General features: G+C 43.4%; 1 protein-coding gene across 1 annotated transcript in view; it reads left to right on the top strand.

Moving 5' to 3' along the window:
• The window catches only part of GAL3ST4 (galactose-3-O-sulfotransferase 4), a 42,537-nt gene that overhangs the window by 5,079 nt on the left and 14,535 nt on the right, over window positions 1-22,923 (top strand). The window contains exon 2 of the mRNA XM_056570199.1: window positions 20,686-20,796. Coding sequence (XP_056426174.1) covers window positions 20,690-20,796 — 107 coding nt within the window. The 5' untranslated portion in view covers window positions 20,686-20,689. The remainder of the gene's footprint in view (window positions 1-20,685; window positions 20,797-22,923) is intronic.

The following is a 22,923-nucleotide window of genomic DNA, read 5'->3' as shown; positions in this document are numbered from 1 at the left end:
TAATGTGGGGGGGAGCTGCCTAATATTGTTGGGGGGAGCTGCCTAATATTGTGGGGGAACTGCCTACTATTGTGGGGAACTGCCTACTATTGTGGGGGAAATGCTGACCTATTGTGGGGGAACTGCCTACTATTGTGGGGGAAATGCTGACCTATTGTGGGGGAACTGCTACTATTGTGGAGGAGCTGCTTATTAATGTTTTATTGTCCATCTGTTGTGATCAATACGGTTATTTGGCCACAGTAAATCCCTGGTGGTCCAGTGTTTTTGTAGCCTTAGGAGCCATATTCATGTTGCTCTATTGATGACTAGCTGTCCAGTCATTTATTAAAGGGGTACTCAGGTGGAAAACTTTTTTTTTTTTAAATCAACTGGTGCCAGAAAGTAAAAAAGGTTTGTAAATTACTTCTATTAAAAAATCTTAATCCTTTTAGTACTTTTTAGCAGCTATTTGCCACAGAGGAAATTCTTTTCTTTTTGAATTTCTTTTTTCTGTTGTCCACAGTGCTCTCTGCTGACGCCTCTGTCCATTTTGGGAACTGTCCAGAGCAGCATAGGTTTGCTATGGGGATTTTCTCCTGCTCTGGACTGTTCCTGATACGGGCATCAGGTGTCAGCAGAGAGCACTGTGGACAACACAAAAAATAAATAATAAAAAAAAATTAAGATTTTCCTCTGTAGCATACAGCTGCTAAAAAGTACTGAAAGGATTAAGATTTTTTAATAGAAGTTATTTACAAATCTGTTTAACTTTCTGGCACCAGTTCATTAAAAAAAAAAAAAAAAAAAGTTTTCCACCGGAGTACCCCTTTAAAGGGGTTATCCAGCATTTGCAAAAAAACTAAGAAAATAAAACTATACTTACCTCACCTTGGTCACCAACAGCAGTTTCCATCTGTTCCCCCCTCAAACTTCTCCCTGCTTGATTTAGGACCTGCCTGCTCAGCCAATCACGGGCTGCAATGGTTTCCGGTGTTGGCTAGTGATTGGCTAAGCTGGCAGGTCTTGCATTGAGCAGGAAGAAGAAAGAATATATCGGGGGAACCAGACGGAGCCGGACTGGAGCTGCTGGGGACGGGGGCTAGGTAAGTATAGCTTTATATGAATTAAAAAATATATATATCGACCTACCCCCTTTAAATACTATGCTCAGTGATCCAGTTGCTTAGTAAATATCCCTGATGTCTAGTGGTGAGACTACAACTCCTTTGGCTGTCCGGGCATGCAGGGAGTTGCTGGAGGCACCCAGCTGTTGCAAAATCCTCTGTTCCTCGTGTCAGGAACTGTGGTTTGCTATGGGGATTTGCTCCTGCTCTGGACAGTTTCTGACACAAACAGAGGTGTCAGCAGAGAGCACTGTGGTCAGACTGGAAAGAACTACATAACTTCCTCTGGAGCATACTGGAGCAGCTGATAAGTACTGGAAGGATTAAGATTTTTATATAGAAGTAACTTACAAATCTGTATAACTTTCTGACACCAGTTGATATAAAAACATTTGTAGAGTACCCCTTTAAGGTCTAGGGGTCTAGCCAAGGCTGTCCAGGCATGCTGGGAGTGGTAGTTTTGCAACATTTTGGAGGGCCAGAGTAAGTAATGGTGACATCCTGCTGTTTACTGCTCCTGATGATCCAGTGATCAGTAATAACGTCCCTGGTGGTCCCAATGACCATTGTAGGTGCAATGTGTTAAATCCAGGAAAAAACTTTTTATATATATATATCAACTGGCTCCAGAAAGTTAAACAGATTTGTAAATTACTTCTATTAAAAAATCTTAATCCTTTCAGTACTTATGAGCTGCTGAAGTTGAGTTGTTCTTTTCTGTCTAAGTGCTTTCTTATGACACCTGTCTCGGGAACTGTCCAGAGTAGGAGCAAATCCCCATAGCAAACCTCTTCTACTCTGTGCAGTTCCCGAGACAAGCAGAGATGTCAGCAGAGAGCACTGTTGCCAGACAGAAAACAACAACTCACCTTCAGCAGCTGATAATTATTGGAAGGATTAAGATTTTTTAATAGACGTAATTTACAAACCTGTTTAATTTTCTGGCACCAGTTGATTTATATATATATATATATATATATATATATATATGAAAAGTTTTTTCCTGGAATACCCCTTTAAGTGTCCTTTTCTTGCCCCTTTTCTCCCCATCCAGTCAGCCTGTCGGTGAGATTGTAGGGCATAGGATTTGTATCTCATCTGGGACTCTGTAAATCCGGCCCTGTCATATAGCAACCCCAAGGCAGTGAAAAAAATGCTCTACTGAAGTCAGTTTGAGAGAAAGTCTGATGGGAGAGAAAAAGCTCACTCCTTGGGATCCTCCTGAAGGAAAGACATAGTTGTCCCTACTCTATGGCTCTCAGATGATGAGGACTGAGGTCAAAGGCAAAACATAAAGTTTTAACTGTTCCGGAGGACTACAAAGGCCCTTCTATCCTGAGAAAAATGCTCTACTGTGGTCAGTTTGAGAGAAAGTCTGATGGGACAGAAAAAGCTCACTCCTGGGGATCCTCCGGAAGGAAAGACATAGTTGTCCCTACTCTTTAGCTCTCAGACGATGAGGACTGAGGTCAAAGGCAAAAATAAAGATTTAACTGTTCCGGAGGGCTACAAAGGCCCTTCTATCCTGAGAAAAATGCTCTACTGAAGTCAGTTTGAGAGAAAGTCTGGTGCGACAAAAAAAAGCTCACTCCTGGGGATCCTCCTGAAGGAAAGACAACATTGTCCCTACTCTTTGGCTCTTAGACCCTGAGGACTGAGGTTGAAGGCAAAAATAAAGTCCCGAAGGGCTACAAAGGCCCTTCTATTCCCCCAGAAAAATGCTCAGGTGCTCAGGGAGTTCAATCTGGGGTTTTAATGGTATGGTGGAAAGAGTCAATGGTATCTGAGATTGTGAGGTCTCTTGATGTTGCAGATATTCCACTAAGTCCTGGACAAGCTGGGTTAAAGGGGTATTCCAGGAAAAAACATATATATATATATATATATATATATATATATATATCTCAACTGGCTCCAGAAAGTTAAACAGATTTGTAAATTACTTCTATTAAAAAATCTTAATCCTTTCAGTACTTATGAGCTTCTGAAGTTAAGGTTGTTCTTTTCTGTCTAAATCCTCTCTGATGACACCTGTCTCGGGAAATGAGAGGTTTGCTATGGGGATTTGCTTCTAAACTGGGCGGTTCTTGAGACAGGTGTCATCAGAGAGGATTTAGACAGAAAAGAACAACCTTAACTTCAGAAGCTCATAAGTACTGAAAGGATTAAGATATTTTTAATAGAAGTAATTTACAAATCTGTTTAACTTTCTGGAGCCAGTTGATATATATATCTATAAAAAGTTTTTTTCCTGGAATACCCCTTTAATCTGTACATCTAGTCCACCAATGCACATGTGGGATCCATATTGGAAAGAGGGGTCACCAGGAAAAGTTTGGTCAGGCCTGTGATTATGTTTCGAGTAGGAGGGGACAGTGCAGCCCTGAGCTGAACCCAACCCACTGTCCTATCTGCTTACATGATCCACACTAACTGGTGGCCCCCAACTGGGCAACAGGCCCTAAACTAAAGGTGTAATTGGACCAGGAAGAACCAAACGAGCACAACCATGTCAGAATCAGAGGGAAAGTCAGAAACAAGTCAGGGGTCAGAACTAGAAAAAAGTCAGAACCCAAATCAGAGAGCGAGCCGGGTCAGGACAGGAGTAGTGTTGCTCACGAATATTCGAAATTAAAATTTTTATCGCGAATATCACATATTCATTTTTTTTTTTGCGCATATGCGAAAATATATGCGAATATTCGCGAATATTGAGACCACCCTTCTTTAAGGGGACCCTCCTGCTTATCTTACAGTTTTACATACCGTGAGATCCCCATAGACCACAATGGGTCTATTAGTTTCAATGGGAAAAAAAATCAGTTAATGCACTAGTGCAGTGGTCTCCAACCTGCGGACCTCCAGGTGTTGCAAAACTACAACTCCCAGCATGCCCGGACAGCCGTTGGCTGTCCGGGCATGCTGGGAATTGTAGTTTTGCAACATCTGGAGGTCCGCAGGTTGGAGACCACTGCACTAGCCCATTAGTTCCCCATACCATTAAAGAAGGGAGGGCTCAATATTCGCGAATGTGCACATATATTTTTCGCATATGCGCAAAAAATAAAATAAAAAACGAATATAATGAATATGCAAATTTCGCGAATATATGACGAATATTCATCCATATATTCGCGAAATTCACATATTCATTATATACCGTGAGATCCCCATAGACCACAATGGGTCTATTGGTTTCAATGGGCAAAAAAATCACAGAGTTAATGCACTAGTGCAGTGGTCTTCAACCTGCGGACCTCCAGATGTTGCAAAACTACAACTCCCAGCATGCCCGGACAGCCAACGGAGTTGTAGTTTTGCAACATCTGGAGGTCCGCAGGTTGGAGACCACTGCACTAGCCCTATACCATTAAAGAAGGGAGGGCTCAATATTAGCGAATGTGCACATATATTTTCGCATTTGCGCAAAAAATTTAATAAAAACCGAATATAACGAATATGCGAATTTCGTGAATATATGACGAATATTCATCCATATATTCGCGAAATATCGCAAATTCAAATATGGCCAATGCCGCTCATCACTAAACATGAGGTGTCCTCTAGTCAGGTCACAATCCAGGCCCACACAGAAGAAAAGACTAAGAAACTCCATAGTGGTGACAACTCCATAGTGGTCAGCAGTTACCTATTTAAATCTGGTGCCATCACTACAGCCTTTTATACGGTTAGTATACTCCAGGCACTACTCCAGGCCACCAGGGATGCTATTGTCTACCAATGAACTGCCCTAAACTGCCACGGATGTTATTATTAATCCTTTCACTGCCCTATCCTCCCAGGGATGTCACCATTAACTTTTTCATTGTGATGGACTAGCAGGGATGCTATCACTAACCCCTTTACTGCCCTAGCCCACCAGGGATGTTTTTGTCTGACCTTTCTCTGTCTCAGTCAACCAGGGAAGTTATTAACCCCTTCACTGTGATAGTCTAGCATGGATGTTATCACTAATTATCACTAATCTCTATACTAGTCCACCAGGGATGTAACTGCCAGCCCAATCACTGCCCTAGCCCAACAGGGATGTTATTATTAACCCTTTACTGGCATAGAAGAATCCAGGAATATGAGTTTTCACCCTCTCACTCAGCCAACATGGATGTTATCACTAATCTCTAAACAGCCCTAGACCACCAGGGATATTATTATCAGCCTGCTCACTGCCCTAGCCCACCAGGGATGTTATCATCAGCCTGCTCACTGCCCTAGCCCACCAAGGATGTAATTATTAGCCTGCTCACTGTCCTAGCCCACCAGGGATGTTATTATCAGCCTGCTCACTGCCCTAGCCCACCAGAGATGTTAATATTAACTCTTTACTGCCCTAACCCACCAGGCATATTATTGTTGGAATATCACAGTAAAGGGGTTATCATTCATTACCCCTTCACTGTGATAGTCCAGCAGGGATGTTATCACCAACTTCTTCCCAGCCCTAGCCCACTAGGAATGTTATTGTCAGTTCATTACTGCTCTAGCCCTCCAGGGATGTCATCATTAATAGTGTTGAACGCGAAAATTCGAAATGCTAATTTTTACCGAAAATTCCGGAACTTCGCGATTTCGCAAATATTTAGAATATAGTGATATATATTCATAATGACAAATATTCGTTTTTTTTTAATCCAAATTTATGCAAATATTTATGCAAATATTTATGCGAATATCGGCATTTCCAGACTGGACACTGATTCCTTCCTTCTTTTAGGTAAAATATATAATTGCGCATGCGCACTATGTGAATTTCATTATGAATTTTCGCATGGGAAAAAAAAGAGAAGGAACATAGTGAATGTGCGAATTTCGTGAACATAGGACGAATATTCGTCCATATATTGACAAACATCGCAAATTCGAATATGGCCCCTGTCGCTCATCACTAATCATTAACTACTTCACTGTGATGGTCCAGCAGGGATGTTATTGTGGTGGGCTACGGGGATGCGATGTCAGGTGGATGGGGCAGATGTTGTAGCCCTGGGGTAGATGGTGTTAACCCCTAAATGTTCGTGACGCCAAGCCATGGCTTTAACCGAGAACCACCTGAACGGAAGCATCACTAGTCCTGGTTAGGCAGGGGAAATAAGAGTCCAAGGCCATGTCAGGGTTAACGGTAGCATTACTGAGATAGACAGATGGTAATAGTCTCTACATCTAGGCCAGGATCCCAGAGAGGTGACCAGTAGCACCAGGGACCTCGCAGCTTGCTGGGACTTGTAGTGACTTTGACAGACTTTAGCACAGCCACGCTGACTATAATAGACTTGACTGTAGGTAGTGACAGCAGACAGAGATGACATGACTTACTGACTTGTGGCTGTAATTTAGGCTTGACCCCTCCAGATGTGCTGGACACTGGCTCTGAGACGTCTGGACTGGACTTGACCTCAGGATCTAAGAGAGAGATTGTAGTACCTCCCCCTCTTATAAAGGGGGCTGAGCAAGGAGCCCATAGGCTAGCTGCGGGTCATCTGGTCACCTGGTGCTCTCTGGGTAACAAAATATGTGACATTAACATGTGACAACCATTATCATGTGACTAATAATCATGTGACCATATGAAAGGTCCTTTACACATAATAGACACCTATACAGATTATAGGGGTACAGTGTAGGTGATCCCTGGGGAACGTGCAGGGACTCAACCTGACAGGACTGTGAGATGCATATCCCGTACTGGGACATCACATTATTATTAACCCCATCACTGCCCTTGCCAACCAGGAAGGAAAATAATTGTCAGCCCTTTCACACCCTAAGCCCACCAGACAACTAGGGGGGGGTCCTCTACGAAAATAGCATGTAGGCACCCTTCCAACATACCCTCACCCTTCATATTCCCATATCTAATAGAAATAATCACTGTGAAGATATATATATATATATTAAAATTTACCTGTTTTAAAGAGCAATTAAAAACAAATATGTTCCCAGTGTTCATTTCTATTGTATATGGGAATATGTAGGGTGATGGTGGCCTACATGTTGTTTTCATACATTAGTTTGTCCCCACTGTTGATCACCAGACATAAAATGGGTTCCATTATTCCAGTGTTTCCCAACCAGGGTGCCTCCAGCTGTTTCAAAACTACAACTCCCAGCATGCCCGGACAGCCAACGGCTATGGGAATACATGTTGTTTTCATACATTAGTTTGTCCCCACTGTTGATCACCAGACATAAAATGGGTTCCATTATTCCAGTGTTTCCCAACCAGGGTGCCTCCAGCTGTTTCAAAACTACAACTCCCAGCATGCCCGGACAGCCAACGGCTATGGGAATACATGTTGTTTTCATACATTAGTTTGTCCCCACTGTTGATCACCAGACACAAAATGAATCCCATTAATCCAGTGTTTCCCAACCAGGGTGCCTCCAGCTGTTTCAAATCTACAACTCCCAGCATGCCCGGACAGCCAACGGCTATGGGAATACATGTTGTTTTTATACATCTGTCTGTCCCCACTGTTGATCACCAGACACACATTGGGTCCCATTAGGCCAGTGTTTCCCAACCAGAGTGCCTCCAGCTGTTGCAAAACTACAACTCCCGGCATGCCCGGACAGCCAACGGCTGTCCGGGCATGCTGGGAGTTGTAGTTTTGCAACAGCTGGAGGCCCCCTGGTAGGGAAACACTGCATTAGGCAATGTAATTAAAGCGTCTGTACACAAGCGGCACTTATTTAAAGGGCATTGGCGCTACAGAGACACTTTACGGGGAAAGATTTCCTCATAATAAAACTGGTTCCTTGTTACAAGAGGCTTAGGCCATGAAGAGAGCCCTCGAGAACGGGGTTCTCGAGTGAGATTAATGTCCTATATAGTGCGGAGGAGGGGGGGGGAGGGGGGGGTACCATAAAATACAGGCCACATACTGTATGTTACTTCGCTATTAAACTTGTCAATGAGTAACTGGCTCCATCCTGAGTCACCTCATTAAGTGTCCGCCGCGCCCTCCCTAAACCTCAGCACTCGGATCTCAGCCTCTTGTAGTCATAACCCTTACCGCCTCCTTACAGATGGTCACTTTGGCCTCTGTCCTCCAAAAATTAGATCAGTTTTTTTTTTGGGGGGGGGGGGGGGGGCGAGGGTTTATTTTTTTTTTAAAAAAAATGTCAAAAATTTGCAGCTGGCTAATCCCATGTGAAGTCGTAAAAGTGTGAGAATTGAGGGTTTGTTACACTTGTATCCCATATACAGTCATGGCCGTAAATGTTGTCCCCCCTGAAATTTTTCTAGAAAATGAAGTATTTCTCACAGAAAAGGATTGCAGTAACACACGTTTTGCTATACACATGTTTATTCCCTTTGTGTGTATTGGAACTAAACCAAAAAAGGGAGGAAAAAAAGCTAATTGGACATAATGTCACCAAACTCCAAAAATGGTCTGGACAAAATTATTGGCACCCTTTCAAAATTGTGGAAAAATAAGATTGTTTCAAGCATGTGATGCTCCTTTATACTCACCTGGGGCAAGTAACAGGTGTGTGCAATATAAAAATCACACCTGAAAGCAGATAAAAAGGAGAGAAGTTCACTTAGTCTTTGCATTGTGTGTCTGTGTGTGCCACATTAAGCAAGGACAACAGAAAGAGGAGAAGAGAACTGTCTGAGGACTTGAGAACCAAAATTGTGGAAAAATATCAAAATCTCAAGGTTACAAGTCCATCTCCAGAGATCTAGATTTGCCTTTGTCCACAGTGCGCAACATTATCAAGAGGTTTACAACCCATGACACTGTAGATAATCTCCCTGGGCGTGGACGGAAGAGAAAAATTTATAAAAGGTGTCAACGCAGGATAGTCCGGATGGTGGATAAGCAGCCTCAAACAAGTTCCATAGATATTCAAGCTGTCCTGCAGGCTCAGGGAGCATCAGTGTCAGTGCGAAGTATCTATCGACATTGAAATAAAATTAAACGTTATGACAGGAGACCCAGGAGGACCCCACAATGGAAGAGACCCAGGAGGACCCCACTATGGAGGAGACCCAGGAGGACCCCACTGCTGACACAGAGACAGAAAAAAGCAAGACTACATTTTGCCAAAATGAACTTAAGTGGCTGATTTGGCAGGCATGGGATCTTCAGCAAAATGAATTCAGAACAAAAACTATTTCCTAATGCTGCCTGTATTTTCCATAAATCCTCTGGCTTTGCAGAGAGAGAGTGTAGTATGTTATTACTGCACCTGGTCATCTTATTAGGCTTCTGGTGCTGGAGGTCACCCAGGTGAACTGGTCAGACTCAGTGGGTCAAGGTCAGGTCATGCTACACGCAATTTTTATATAGTTTCTTATTCAAAGTGTATTTTTTAGGGAAATGTTGCCGTGAGAAGAAAACTGATCTGAGCTTTATGAAGATTTAAAATGTGTTCACATTTTACCGTGATTGGTACAACTGCGGCAAGTTAGCACAATTTTTTGCCACAATTAAGGGAAAGTCACAGAAAACACAAACAAATAAAAAGAGCAATTGCGTAATGAACCCCATTCAGGATAGGTCGTCAACTAGGGCCGGAAGAGAAGTTGACACCCCCCTTTATAAACTATGTGTCGGGATGGGTTGGAGGGACCCGTGGTGTGTAATGAATCCTGAAAGGAGGGGGTTTTCATGTTTTTCGGCCTCCTATAAAGTAGCATCACGTATTGATATTGTCCTTTGGGGACCGAGAAAATCAGAGGGAGAGGGTTTTCAGCCTGAACACCCATTGGTTGAATTTGATAGGGGGTAAGGAGGAAATGGTGAAAGAGTTATGGGAATGTTGGGAGCTGAATAAGAACTCAGCCCCCTATATGGTAGTATGGGACACTATTAAAGCGATATTGAGGGGGGATTCTATATAGGGCGATTCAAAGGAAAAAAAAGGTATTTGGTAAGGTAGAACAGGAGTTGAGAGAGAAGGTCAGAAAGGCTGAGGAGAAATATGAGGCGGAGAGCGCTGAAGAGAACTTTAGGGAGTTAGAACTAGGTCAAGGCAAGCGGTCTGAGTATTATTTCGAAAAAGCACAACATAAGATTTTCTTCCCAGGACAGAGGGATTTTGTAGAGCGCGGCTGCCCCATTGCCCCCCCCCCATCCCCGGTTTTATAATTACCTGTTGCCGGGGTCGGGTCCGTGCTTCTTCTGGCTCTGGTGCCGGTCTTCTGCGTCGTTGCTATGCGCTGTGCTACGTAATGACGAGTGACGTCGCATCGAAGACGTCATTCATCACTGCGCCTCGCAGCGCATAGCAACGACGCAGGAGACGCGACACCGGAGCCAGAAGAAGCACGGACCCGACCCCGGCAGCAGGTAATTATAAAACCGGGGATGGGGGGAGGCAATGGGGTAGCGGCACCGGCAATGGGGCAGCGGCACCGATAGCAGGGGGAGAGAAGCGGCGGCAGCAGGGCTCTATACCACAGGAAAGGCAGGGGGAGAGAAGCGGGCGGCAACGGCCTCTCTCCCTCTGCCTTTCCTGGGGGCTTCTGCGGGGTCAGAAACAGTGTATCGGGGTATACACACGCACACACACACCCTCATTTTAGCCCTTTTTTTAGCCAAATATCCTTGGTAAAATGAGGGTGCGTGTTATAGGCCGGTGCGTGGTATACCCCGGTATATAGCTCAGAGGTGGTTGTAGGGGATAGTGAGATAGAAGCATATCTGGAGGAAATTGAATTTCCAACTATCGATAGGATAAGCCTAGAAAGTCTACAGTAGAAGAAGTGGAGAAAGCCTTAGAGAGTTGCTCGAATACATCAGCCCCGGGGTTGGATGGTCTACCTTATTCAATATATAAGGACTATAAGGAGGTCCTACTTCCTATCCTTTGCTCGGTTTTGGAGGAGGTTCGGAAGGGGGGAGAATTGCCTCCCTCTATGTTAGAAACTAAAATAGTCCTAATTTTAAAGAAAGAGAAAGATAGCAGGAAAATAGACTCCTACCGGCCTATATCCTTGATTAATTCAGATGCTAAGATTCTAACCAAACTTTTGGCCAGAAGACTGTCCCCCCCTCCTCTCTAGTATAGTAGGAGATGAGCAAACCGGATTTATTGCGGGGAGATCAGTTCATAGTAATCTTGTTCGATCATTGGTCAATATACAGTTGGGATCGGATCTTTTCGGCTCCACCCTATCACTTGACGCTATGAAGGCATTTTATGGAAGGTCCTCGAGAGATTTGGTATAGAGGGAGATATGTTGGTTTAAATTGTTATATAAGAATCCCAGGACTAGGGTGGCAGTAAATGGGTCCCTTTCAACCCAATTGAGTATAGGACGGGGCACCAGGCAAGGATGCCCCCTCTCACCTATGTTGTTTGCCTTTTTTTTGGAGCCTTTGGCGAGAAAGCTCAAAAAAACTAAAGATCTGAGGGGATTTGGGATTAAGGGAGTAGAAGAGAAATATTTAATGTACGCTGACGATATTCTCCTATTTTTAGAAAACGCCTGGCGTATTTTTTGCCGTATAAGACGCACTTTTTCTTCCCAAAAACTTATACGGCGAATACACACCTATCGGGTTGGTCCCTGCGGCCATCAACGGCCGGGACCCTCGGCTAATACAGGACATCACCGATCGCAGTGATGCCCTGTATTAACCCTTCAGACGCGGCGATCAAAGCTGACCGCCGAGTCTGAAGCGAAAGTCGGGTGAAATCGCGGCATCCCGAACAGCTTACAGGACACCAGGAGGGACCTTACCTGCCTCCTCGGTGCCTTCTCCGCGCCGGGATCCCTTGCATGGCGGCGCTGTCCTTCGACGTCATCAAGTCGTCGAGCACACAGTCCCGTCATCCAATAGGAGCGGCGTGCGTAGCGACGTGATGACGGCGACGGAGAGCGTGGATCCCGGGGAAGAAGATGTCCGGAGCATCGGGGACAACATGGGGACACGGCGACAGCGATGGAGCGACATCCAGGGCAGCGGTGACGGGTCCGGAGCGGCGGGGACACGTGAGTATTACCTCCTATACAGTGGTCTTCAACCTGCGGACCTCCAGATGTTGCAAAACTACCGGGCATGCTGGGAGTTGTAGTTTTGCAACATCTGGAGGTCCGCAGGTAGAAGATCACTGTTGGGTGCAGAATCTTTTTTTTTCTAGATTTTGCACCTTTAAAATAGGGTGCGTCTTATATGCCGGTGCGTCCTATAGGGCGAAAAATACGGTATATAGGGGTTCCAGCGGCAATTAGGGTTGTTGAGGAATTTGGTAGGGTCTCCGGTCTCAAAATTAACTGGGAAAAGTCGTCTTTAATGCCCTTGGTAACAGGCAACATAAATGGACAAATGGGGGTGAAAGTTCTGAAAAAGGATGAGAGTTTGGATTATTTAGGGATTAAATTGTCCCCGGAAAAAGATTTTTTTATGCAACTCAATCTTTATCCCTTGTTGAGCAAGTTTAGGAAAAAGATAGACGCATGGGTTAAATTGCCCATTTCCATTGCAGATAGGATTGGGTTAATTAAAATGGTAATGATACCTCAGGTTCTATACGTCTTGGATTCCTGTAAAATGGTTTTGGGGATTAGAAGCCCTAATGGGTAGATTGATTTGGGGAAGGGGTAGAGTACGTACGAAATATATAAGGTGTGTACACTTGGAAGAGAAGGAGGAAGGGGTCTACCGGATTTTAGGTTATATTTTGCAAAAAACCTACAGAATATAAGACGGGGATGGAGTGATGCACTTTGGAGGGAATTATTTAAAGATTATAGGGGCACTATGTAAGTTTTCTTGAATTTGTTGAAGCAGGCCTTCCGATAAAGAAGGATTTTGGGCACTTTTCACTAATAGGGCTGTTTAGGAAAATTTGGCAAGTGGTTAAAAAAAAAGGTGTAAGATAGAGGGATCTTTAACCAATACGGTGTTATGGGTTAATACAGAGTTGGCACATTTCCAACGATTAGGGAGCGATTTTTGGAAAAGCAAAGGGGTTAAATATGTTACCCAGATTTTTCAGGATGGCGAGATTAAAAAATTTGAAACAATAAAAAAGGAGTTTGGATTACATAATGAACACAAATTAATTGTTTTAATAAAATTTATAATAATAAAAAAAATAAAAAATAAAAAAAGAGCAAAAAACGCCATGTGTGAGCACAGCCTCTGGGGAGGTGTAAAATTAAATTACTATACATCCTGATTCCATTTACATAGCAGCAGTATAAAGATAGTGCTGGAGGGGAGGTTTATAACTACTATATACAGTAACCCCCCGACATGTGATGGCCCCGACATATGATCAAATCGACATTCGATGCTTTTATATGTCGGGGCCATCGCATTAACTGCTATCCGACAGCGCAAAATGCTTAAGCTTCTGTCGGATAGCAGTTTAAGCATCCCGGACAGGTTCACTTACCTATTCCCGCTGCTCCGGGTCCACTTCGCGATCCTCCGGCGTCTTGCGCATCTTCTCCAGGGTCCGGGCCTCGCTTTCCGGCGTCGTTATTACATCACTACGCACGCCGCGCCGGCGCAGCAGCGTAATAACGTCACCAGAAAGCGAGGCCCGGACCCTGCAGAAGATGCGGAAGAAGCCGGAGGATCGTGAAGAAGACGCCGGAGCAGCGGGACAGCATCGGGAGCCCCTGGGACAGCATCGGGAGTGGTGAGGACCTGGTCCGGAGCGGCGGGGACAGGTGAGTACAGCTTCCTATACTTTACATTGCACGGATCCCTCAACATACGATGGATTCGACAAACGATGGGTCATTTGAAACGAATTACCATCGTATGTTGGGGGACCACTGTATCCTGATCCCATAGAGATAGCAGCAGTATACAGATAGAGCTGGAGGGGAGGTGTATAACTACTATATATCCTGATCCAATAGAGAAAGCAGCAGTATACAGATAGATCTGGAGGGGAGGTGTATAACTACTATATATCCTAATCCTATAGAGATAGCAGCAGTTATACAGATAGAGCTGGAGGGGAGGTGTATAATTACTATATATCCTGATCCTATAGAGATAGCAGCAGTATACAGATAGAGCTGGAGGAGAGGTGTATAATTACTATATATCCTGATCCTATAGAGATAGCAGCAGTATACAGATAGAGCTGGAGGGGAGGTGTATAATTACTCTATATCCTGATCCCATAGAGACAGCAGTAGTATACAGATAGAGCTGGAGGGGAGGTGTATAACTACTATATATCCTGATCCAATAGAGAAAGCAGCAGTATACAGATAGATCTGGAGGGGAGGTGTATAACTACTATATATCCTAATCCTATAGAGATAGCAGCAGTTATACAGATAGAGCTGGAGGGGAGGTGTATAATTACTATATATCCTGATCCTATAGAGATAGCAGCAGTATACAGATAGAGCTGGAGGGGAGGTGTATAATTACTCTATATCCTGATCCCATAGAGACAGCAGTAGTATACAAATAGAGCTGGAGGGGAGATGTATAACTACTATATATCCTGATACCATAGAGATAGCAGCAGCAGTATACAGATAGAGCTGGAGAGGAGGTGTATAACTATTACATATACTGATTCCATAGGGATAGCAGCAGTATACAGATAGATCTGGAGGGGAGGTGTATAACTACTACATATACTGATTCCATAGGGATAGCAGCAGTATACAGATAGATCTGGAGGGGAGGTATATAACTACTATATATTCTGATCCCATAGAGAAAGCAGCAGCAGTATACAGATAGAGCTGGAGGGGAGGTGTATAACTATGACATATACTGATTTCATAGGGATAGCAGCAGTATACAGATAGATCTGGAGGGGAGGTGTATAACTACTACATATACTGATTCCATAGGGATAGCAGCAGTATACAGATAGATCTGGAGGGGAAGTTTATAACTACTATATATTCTGATTCCATAGAGATAGCAGCAGCAGTATACAGATAGAGCTGGAGGGGAGGAGTATAACTACTATATATCCTGATCCCATAGAGATAGCAGCAGCAGTATACAGATAGAGCTGGAGGAGAGGTGTATAACTACTATATATATCCTGATCCCATAGAGATAGCAGCAGTATACAGATAGATCTGGAGGGGAGGTGTATAACTACTACATATACTGATTCCATAGGGATAGCAGCAATATACAGATAGATCTGGAGGGGAGGTGTATAACTACTATATATTCTGATCCCATAGAGAAAGCAGTAGCAGTATACAGATAGAGCTGGAGGGGAGGAGTATAACTACTATATATCCTGATCCCATAGAGATAGCAGCAGTATACATATAGAGCTGGAGGGGAGGAGTATAACTACTATATATCCTGATCCCATAGAGATAGCAGCAGTATACAGATAGAGCTGGAGGGGAGGAGTATAACTACTATATATCCTGATCCCATAGAGAAAGCAGCAGCAATATACAGATAGAGCTGGAGGGAAGGAGTATAACTACTATATATCCTGATCCCATAGAGATAGCAGCAGCATACAGATAGAACTGGAGGGGAGGTGTATAAGTACTCTATATCCTGATCCCATAGAGATAGCAGTAGTATACAAATAGAGCTGAAGGGGAGTGTATATCTACCATATATCCTGATCCCATCATAGAGATAGCAGCAGTATACAGATAGAGCTGGAGGGGAGGGGTATAACCACTAAATATCCTGATCCCATAGAGATAGCAGCAGTATACATATAGAGCTGGAGGGGAGGAGTATAACTACTATATATCCTGATCCCATAGAGAAAGCAGCAGCAGTATACAGATAGAGCTGGAGGGGAGAAGTATAACTACTATATATCCTGATCCTATAGAGATAGCAGCAGTATACAGATAGAGCTGGAGGGGAGGAGTATAACTACTCTATATCCTGATCCTACAGAGATAGCAGCAGCAGTATACAGATAGAGCTGGAGGGGAGGTGTATAACTACTCTATATCCTGATCCCATAGAGATAGCAGTAGTATACAAATAGAGCTGGAGGGGAGTGTATATCTACTATATATCCTGATCCCATCATAGAGATAGCAGCAGTATACAGATAGAGCTGGAGGGGAGGGGTATAACCACTAAATATCCTGATCCCATAGAGAAAGCAGCAGCGGTATACAGATAGAGCTGGAGGGGAGGAGTATAACTACTCTATATCCTGATCCTACAGAGATAGCAGCAGCAGTATACAGATAGAGCTGGAGGGGAGGTGTATAACTACTCTATATCCTGATCCCATAGAGATAGCAGTAGTATACAAATAGAGCTGGAGGGGAGGGGTATAACCACTAAATATCCTGATCCCATAGAGATAGCAGCAGTATATAGATAGAGCTGGAGGGTAGGTGTATAACTACTATATATCCTGATCCCATAGAGATAGCAGCAGTATATAGATAGAGCTGGAGGGTAGGTATATAACTACTATATATCCTGATCCCATAGAGATAGCAGCAGTATATAGATAGAGCTGGAGGGTAGGTGTATTACTGCTATATATCCTGATCCCATAAAGATTTGGTACTTTCTGAGCTGCAAGGCATACATTGTATGCCTGCTGTTCAGTTCACATTCACTATGAAGGGTGCAGGGTGCCCAAAAAACGATTGCCGCCTGAAGGTAAGTGGTGATGGTAAATGTCTTATACCCGCTGGGTTGGACGCTCTGCATCCGGCTCAGCGAGTGTTCCCTGAGCAGTGACGCATACAAGGTTTGCCTCGCTGCAGTGTATATCACTTTCATGGTGCTTTAGTGTAAAGCCCCACACAACCTTCATAGAGGAGCAGTAAGAAGACATTATATACGGTATATGCTTCCTGCTCATTATGTAATTTCCATGAGGTTCTAGTGGCCACAAAAACTGCATAGAAGGGCAGGGACTCCTTTCAAAGACAGGAGTCCCTGCTCCTGTAAACAGCAACATATTAGGCATACCTGTCTGGTACAAGGCTGTGCTTAGGTTCTTACCATTTGCTGGGCTGGGCGCTATCGCTCACCTCTAGTTGTGATTCTGGGACATCACCTTCCAAAGAAACAAAGCATTTTTCCATTCACTGACTGCAAAAAAAGAATTTTGGTTGTAGAACTATGTATGCTCCAGAGGAAGTTGTGTAGTTCTTTCCAGTCTGACCACAGTGCTCTCTGCTGCCACCTCTGTCCATGTCAGGAACTGTCCAGAGTAGGAGCAAATCCCCATAGCAAACATATGCTGCTCTGAACAGTTTCTGACATAGACAGAGGTGTCAGCAGAGAGCACTGTGGTCAGACTGGAAAGAACAACACAACTTCCTGTGTAGTATACAGTAACTGATAAGTACTGGAAGGATTAAGATTTTTAAATAGAAGTAATTTACAAATCTATATCACTTCCTGGCACCAGTTGATTTTAAAATACCCCTTTAAGCATTTTGATTTTCTTTGGGTCAGACTGGTGATCACATGACCTAGTTACATTAAAGGGGTACTCTGGTGGAAAACTTATTTTTTTTTAATCAACTGGTGCCAGAAAGGTAAACAGATTTGTAAATTACTTCTATTAAAAAAAAATCTTAATCCTTCCAGTAGTTATTAGCGGCTGTATACTACAGAGAAAATTATTTTCTTTTGGGATTTCTTTCTGTCACGACCACAGTGCTCTCTGCTGACACCTCTGCCCATGTCAGGAACTGTCCAGAGCAGGAGAAAATCCCAATAGCAAACATATGCTGCTCAGGACAGTTCCTGACATGGAACAGAGAGCACTTGTGGTAGTGACAGAAAAGAAATCCCAAAAGAAAAGAATTTCCTCTGTAGTATACAGCTGCTAATAAGTACTGGAAGGACTAAGATTTTTAAATAGAAGTAATTTACAAATCTGTTTAACTTTCTGGCACCAGTTGATTTAAAAAAAAAAAAAAAGTAGTCCACCAGAGTACCCCTTTAATGAAACATATAGATGCTGCTGTGCTGGAATAAAACAGATGGCACTATAGGATTAGTGATGGTGAGTGTGCAGAATATAGGCAAAAATGAAACATGGAGGATTCCTTTAAGAGAGAGCATGACCACATAGCTCTGCTTACATACAGCTTAGAGCAGGGGCATGCCATCTGGATCAGTTGTGACAGGAGTATTGGGGTAAATGCAGAAGTTTTTACACCTTATAAAAAATCCAGGACAAAGTAAATTGTATAACTTTTATAAAATATTTTAATATATAATAATAATATTAACAATAATATATTATTATTATTATTTGCTCCCCTCCAGCTCTATCTGTATGCTGCTGCTATCTCTATGTGATTAGGATATATAGTAGTTATACACCATCACTCCAGCTCTATCTGTATACTGCTGCTGTTACCTGTATGGGATCAGGTTATATAATATTTATACATCCCCCCCCCTCCAGCTCTATCTGTATACTATTGCTATCTATATGGGTTTAGGATATATAGTAGTTATACACCTCCCCTCCAGCTCTATCTGTATATTGCTGCTGCTATCTCTATGGGATCAGGATATATAGTAGTTATATACCTCCCCTCCAGCTCTATCTGTATACTGCTGCTGCTATCTCTATGAGATCAATATATATAGTAGTTATTAACCCCCTGCCCCTCCTGCTCTATCTGTATACTGCTACTATCTCTGTGATTAGGATATATAGTAGTTATACACCATCACTCCAGCTCTATCTGTATACTGCTGCTATCTCTATGTGATCAGGATATATAGTAGTTATATACCCCCTGCCCCTCCAGCTCTATCTGTATACTGCTACTCTCTCTATGTGATCAGGATATATACTAGTTTTAGACCTCCTCTCCAGCTCTATCTGTATACTGCTGCCTCTATGGGATCAGGTTATTTAGTAGTTATACACCTCCCCTCCAGCTCTATCTGTATACTATTGCTATCTATATGGGTTTAGGATATATAGTAGTTATACACCTCCCCTCCAGCTCTATCTGTATATTGCTGCTGCTATCTCTATGGGATCAGGATATATAGTAGTTATATACCTCCCCTCCAGCTCTATCTGTATACTGCTGCTATATCTATGGCCTCTACTAAAGTCCATCAGCTTTATAAGGTTTTGCGCTTTCACGTTCCTTTAGCTTTCCTAACAGTCTGCTTGTTGGTTAGTGTCTTTGCTTGGTGTTTGATGGGCGCCTCTGCGTTTATTTGCTCCGTTATGGGACATGATGTCATTAAGACCGGACTTTCTATTTATAGTGAGGTCTTCTGAGCTGCTTTTTTTTTTTTTTTTTCAAAATAAAAAAATAACTGATATAAACAGGTGTTAAATCTGTCCCGAAAATTCAGAATGCGCTAAAAGCAAAAAAAAATTAAAAAAATACATTTTTATAAAATGTAAACAAAACATCTAAATAAATCTAAAGTGCCAGCTTTCTATTTCGTCAATGTAAAGGCCACAATTTAAGATTAAAGGGGTTATCCAGGAAAAAAAAACTTTGTTTATATCTCAACTGGCTCCAGAAAGTTAAACAGATTTGTAAATTACTTCTATTAAAAAATCTTAATCCTTTCAGTACTTATGAGCTGCTGAAGTTGAGTTGTTCTTTTCTGTCTAAGTGCTCTCTGATGACATGTGTCTCGGAAGCAAACGTGTGAAGGAGCAAATCCCCATAGCAAACCTCTTCTACTCTGCGCAGTTCCCAAGACAAGCAGAGATGTCAGCAGAGAGCACTGTTGCCAGGCAGAAAACAACAACTCAACTTCAGCAGCTGATAACTATTGAAAGGATTAAGATTTTTTAATAGAAGTAATATATAAAGAAAAGTGTTTTCCTGGAATACCCCTTTAAAGGGGTACTCCAGCGTTCTGAACATTTTGTTCAGAATGCTCGGCGCCGGAGGCCGTGATCGTGACGTCATGGCCACGCCCCCTTTCTGACATCACGCCAAGCCCCCTCCATTCATGTCTATGGGAGCGGGCATGTCTATTGCGAGACCCCCGCGATCAGACACCTTATCCCCTATCCTTTGGATAGGGGGGATAAGATGTCTGGCAGTGGAGTACCCCTTTAAAGGGGTACTCCACTGGAAAACATTTCTTTTTAAATCAATTGGTGGCAGAAAGTTGAACAGATTTGTAAATGACTTCTATTTAATAAAATAAATAAATAAAAATCTTAATCCTTCCAGTACTTATCAGCTGCTGTATACTAAAGAGGAAGGTCTTTTCTTTTAGAATTCTCTTTCTGTCTGACCACAGTGCTCTCTGCTGACACCTCTGTCCATTTTAGGAACTGTCCAGAGTAGAAGTAAATCCCCATAGCAAACCTCTCCTACTCTGGACAGTTCCTGACATGGACAGAGGTGTCAGCAGAGAGCACTGGGTCAGACATAAAAGGAAATTCAAAAAGAAAAGAACTTCCTCTGTAGTATACAGCAGCTGATAAGTACTGGAAGGATTAAGATTTTTTAATAGAAGTAATTTACAAATCTGTTTAACTTTCTGGCACCAGTTGATTTAAAAGAAAATGTTTTTCAGTGGAGTGCCCCTTTAAGAGTTCTTCACCCATAATGCATCATTTGAGGTTATCTATATCATTACTACCCCATATCTTGAACTGATATCTGACATTATACTCTCTTTTTTTGTGTTTCCTTTAGGAGAATGAGGTTAAGCCAAGTCTGCAGTATACAAATCCTGGGATTTGGCCTCGTAGCTCTTATGGCCATTGGATTCACTATTCAGATTCTGGGGACGCACTTCCCAAAGAGGTGAGAGAATGACTGATCATCTTATGTGGAATACCGGGCCTCTGTGGTTAATGTCATAGGGTAGTAACTGGAGTGGTTTACAAATAGTGGTACAAACAGCCCCACCCTTGTCTACTGGCAGTGTCTGGTACTGCAGCTTAAAGGGGTATTCCAGGTAAAAATTTTATTTATGAAATCAACTGGCCCCAGAAAGTTAAACAGATTTGTAAATTACTTCTATTAAAAAATCTTAATCCTTCCAATAGTTATCAGCTGCTGAATTTGAGTTGTTGTTTTCTGTCTGGCAACAGTGCTCTCTGCTGACATCTCTGCTTGTCTTGGGAACTGCACAGAGTAGAAGAGGTTTGCTATGGGGATTTGCTTCTACTCTGGACAGTTCACGAGACAGGTGTCCTCAGAGAGCACTTAGACAGAAAAGAACAACTCAACTTCAGCAGCTCATAAATACTGATAGGATTAAGATTTTTTTTACTAAAAGTAATTCACAAATCTGTTTAACTTTCTGGAGCCAGTTGACATGTAAAAAAAAAGTATTTTCCTGAATAACCCCTTTAACTTTGTTTGAATGCCTGAACCTCAACCTTTTCAATTCAATCATACCATCAATTACATTGATACAATTCCTTTTCTACATAATATCTGCTTGCTGTCAGAGAAAGAAAACATCCTTCTTTACACCCAAAAGCTGTACTGACCCCCTGTATATAATGTATTTCTGTCTCCCTTCACTTTTATGTTTCCTGCCTTCCATGTCTCCCCTGCCTCCTATGTCCCCCCTGCCTCCTATGTCTCTGATGCCTCCTATGTCTCTGCTACCTCCTATGTCTCTGATGCCTCCTATGTCTCTGCTACCTCCTATGTCTCTGATGCCTCCTATGTCTCTGCTACCTCCTATGTCTCTGATGTCTCCTATGTCCCCCCTGCCTCCTATGTCTCTGATGCCTCCTATGTCCCCCCTGCCTCCTATGTCTCCCCTTCCTCCTATGTCTCCTCTGCCCCTTGTTTTTCCACTACTTTCTATGTCTTCCCCATCTCCCATGTTTTCCCTACCTTCTATGTTTCCTCAGCCTCATATGCTCCCATGTCTCTATAACCTCTTATCCCCTGAGCCCTTTACATCTCCCTTACCACACGTCTCCTCGCTTCCTATATCTTCCCTACCTCCTTTGTCTTTCCACCTCCTATGTCTTCCCTACCTCCCCTGTCTCCTATCTCTACTCTACCTTCTATGTCTCCCCTGTATCTTATGTCTCCGGAGCCTCTTATGTCTCCCCTACCTCCTATGTCGCCTCTACCTCTTATGTCTTCACTACCTCCTGTTTCCCCTACCTCCTTTTTCTTCCAACCTCCTATAATACCCTGACTTCTATATCTGCACTGCCTCCTATGTGTCCCCTGTCTTCTATGTCTCCCCTACCTCTTATGTCTTCCATACCTCATATATTTCCCCTACTTCCTTTCTCTTCCCAGGCTCCTATCTTCTATGTCTACCTCTACCCTACCTCCTATGTCTCCCCTGTCTTCTACGTCTCCCCTGCCTCCTATGTCTCCCCTGCCTCCTATGTCCCCCCTGCCTCCTATGTCTCCCCTGCCTCCTATGTCTCCCCTGCCTCCTATGTCTCCCCTGCCTCCTATGTCTCCCCTGCCTCCTATGTCTCCCCTGCCTTCTATGTCTCCCCTGCCTCCTATGTCTCCTCTGCCTCCTATGTCTCCCCTGCCTCCTATGTCTCCTCTGCCTCCTATGTCTCCTCTGCCTCCTATGTCTCCCCTGCCTCCTATGTCTCCTCTGCCTCCTATGTCTCCCCTGCCTCCTATGTCTCCCCTGCCTCCTATGTCTCCCCTGTCTCCTATGTCTCCCCTGCCTCCTATGTCTCCTCTGCCTCCTATGTCTCCCCTGCCTCCTATGTCTCCCCTGCCTCCTATGTCTCCCCTGTCTCCTATGTCTCCCCTGCCTCCCATGTCTCCCCTGCCTCCTATGTCTCCACTGTCTCCTATGTCTCCCCTACCTTCTATGTCTCCCCTTCCTCCTATGTCTCCCCTGCCTCCTATGTCTCCTCTGCCTCCTATGTCTCCCCTGCCTTCTATGTCTCCCCTGCCTCCTATGTCTCCTCTGCCTCCTATGTCTCC

This window comes from Hyla sarda, chromosome 4 (assembly GCF_029499605.1).
Source record: "Hyla sarda isolate aHylSar1 chromosome 4, aHylSar1.hap1, whole genome shotgun sequence".
NCBI lineage: Eukaryota > Metazoa > Chordata > Amphibia > Anura > Hylidae > Hyla > Hyla sarda.
Note: the sequence above shows the minus strand (reverse complement) of the source record. Positions and strands in the feature narration are given on the sequence as shown.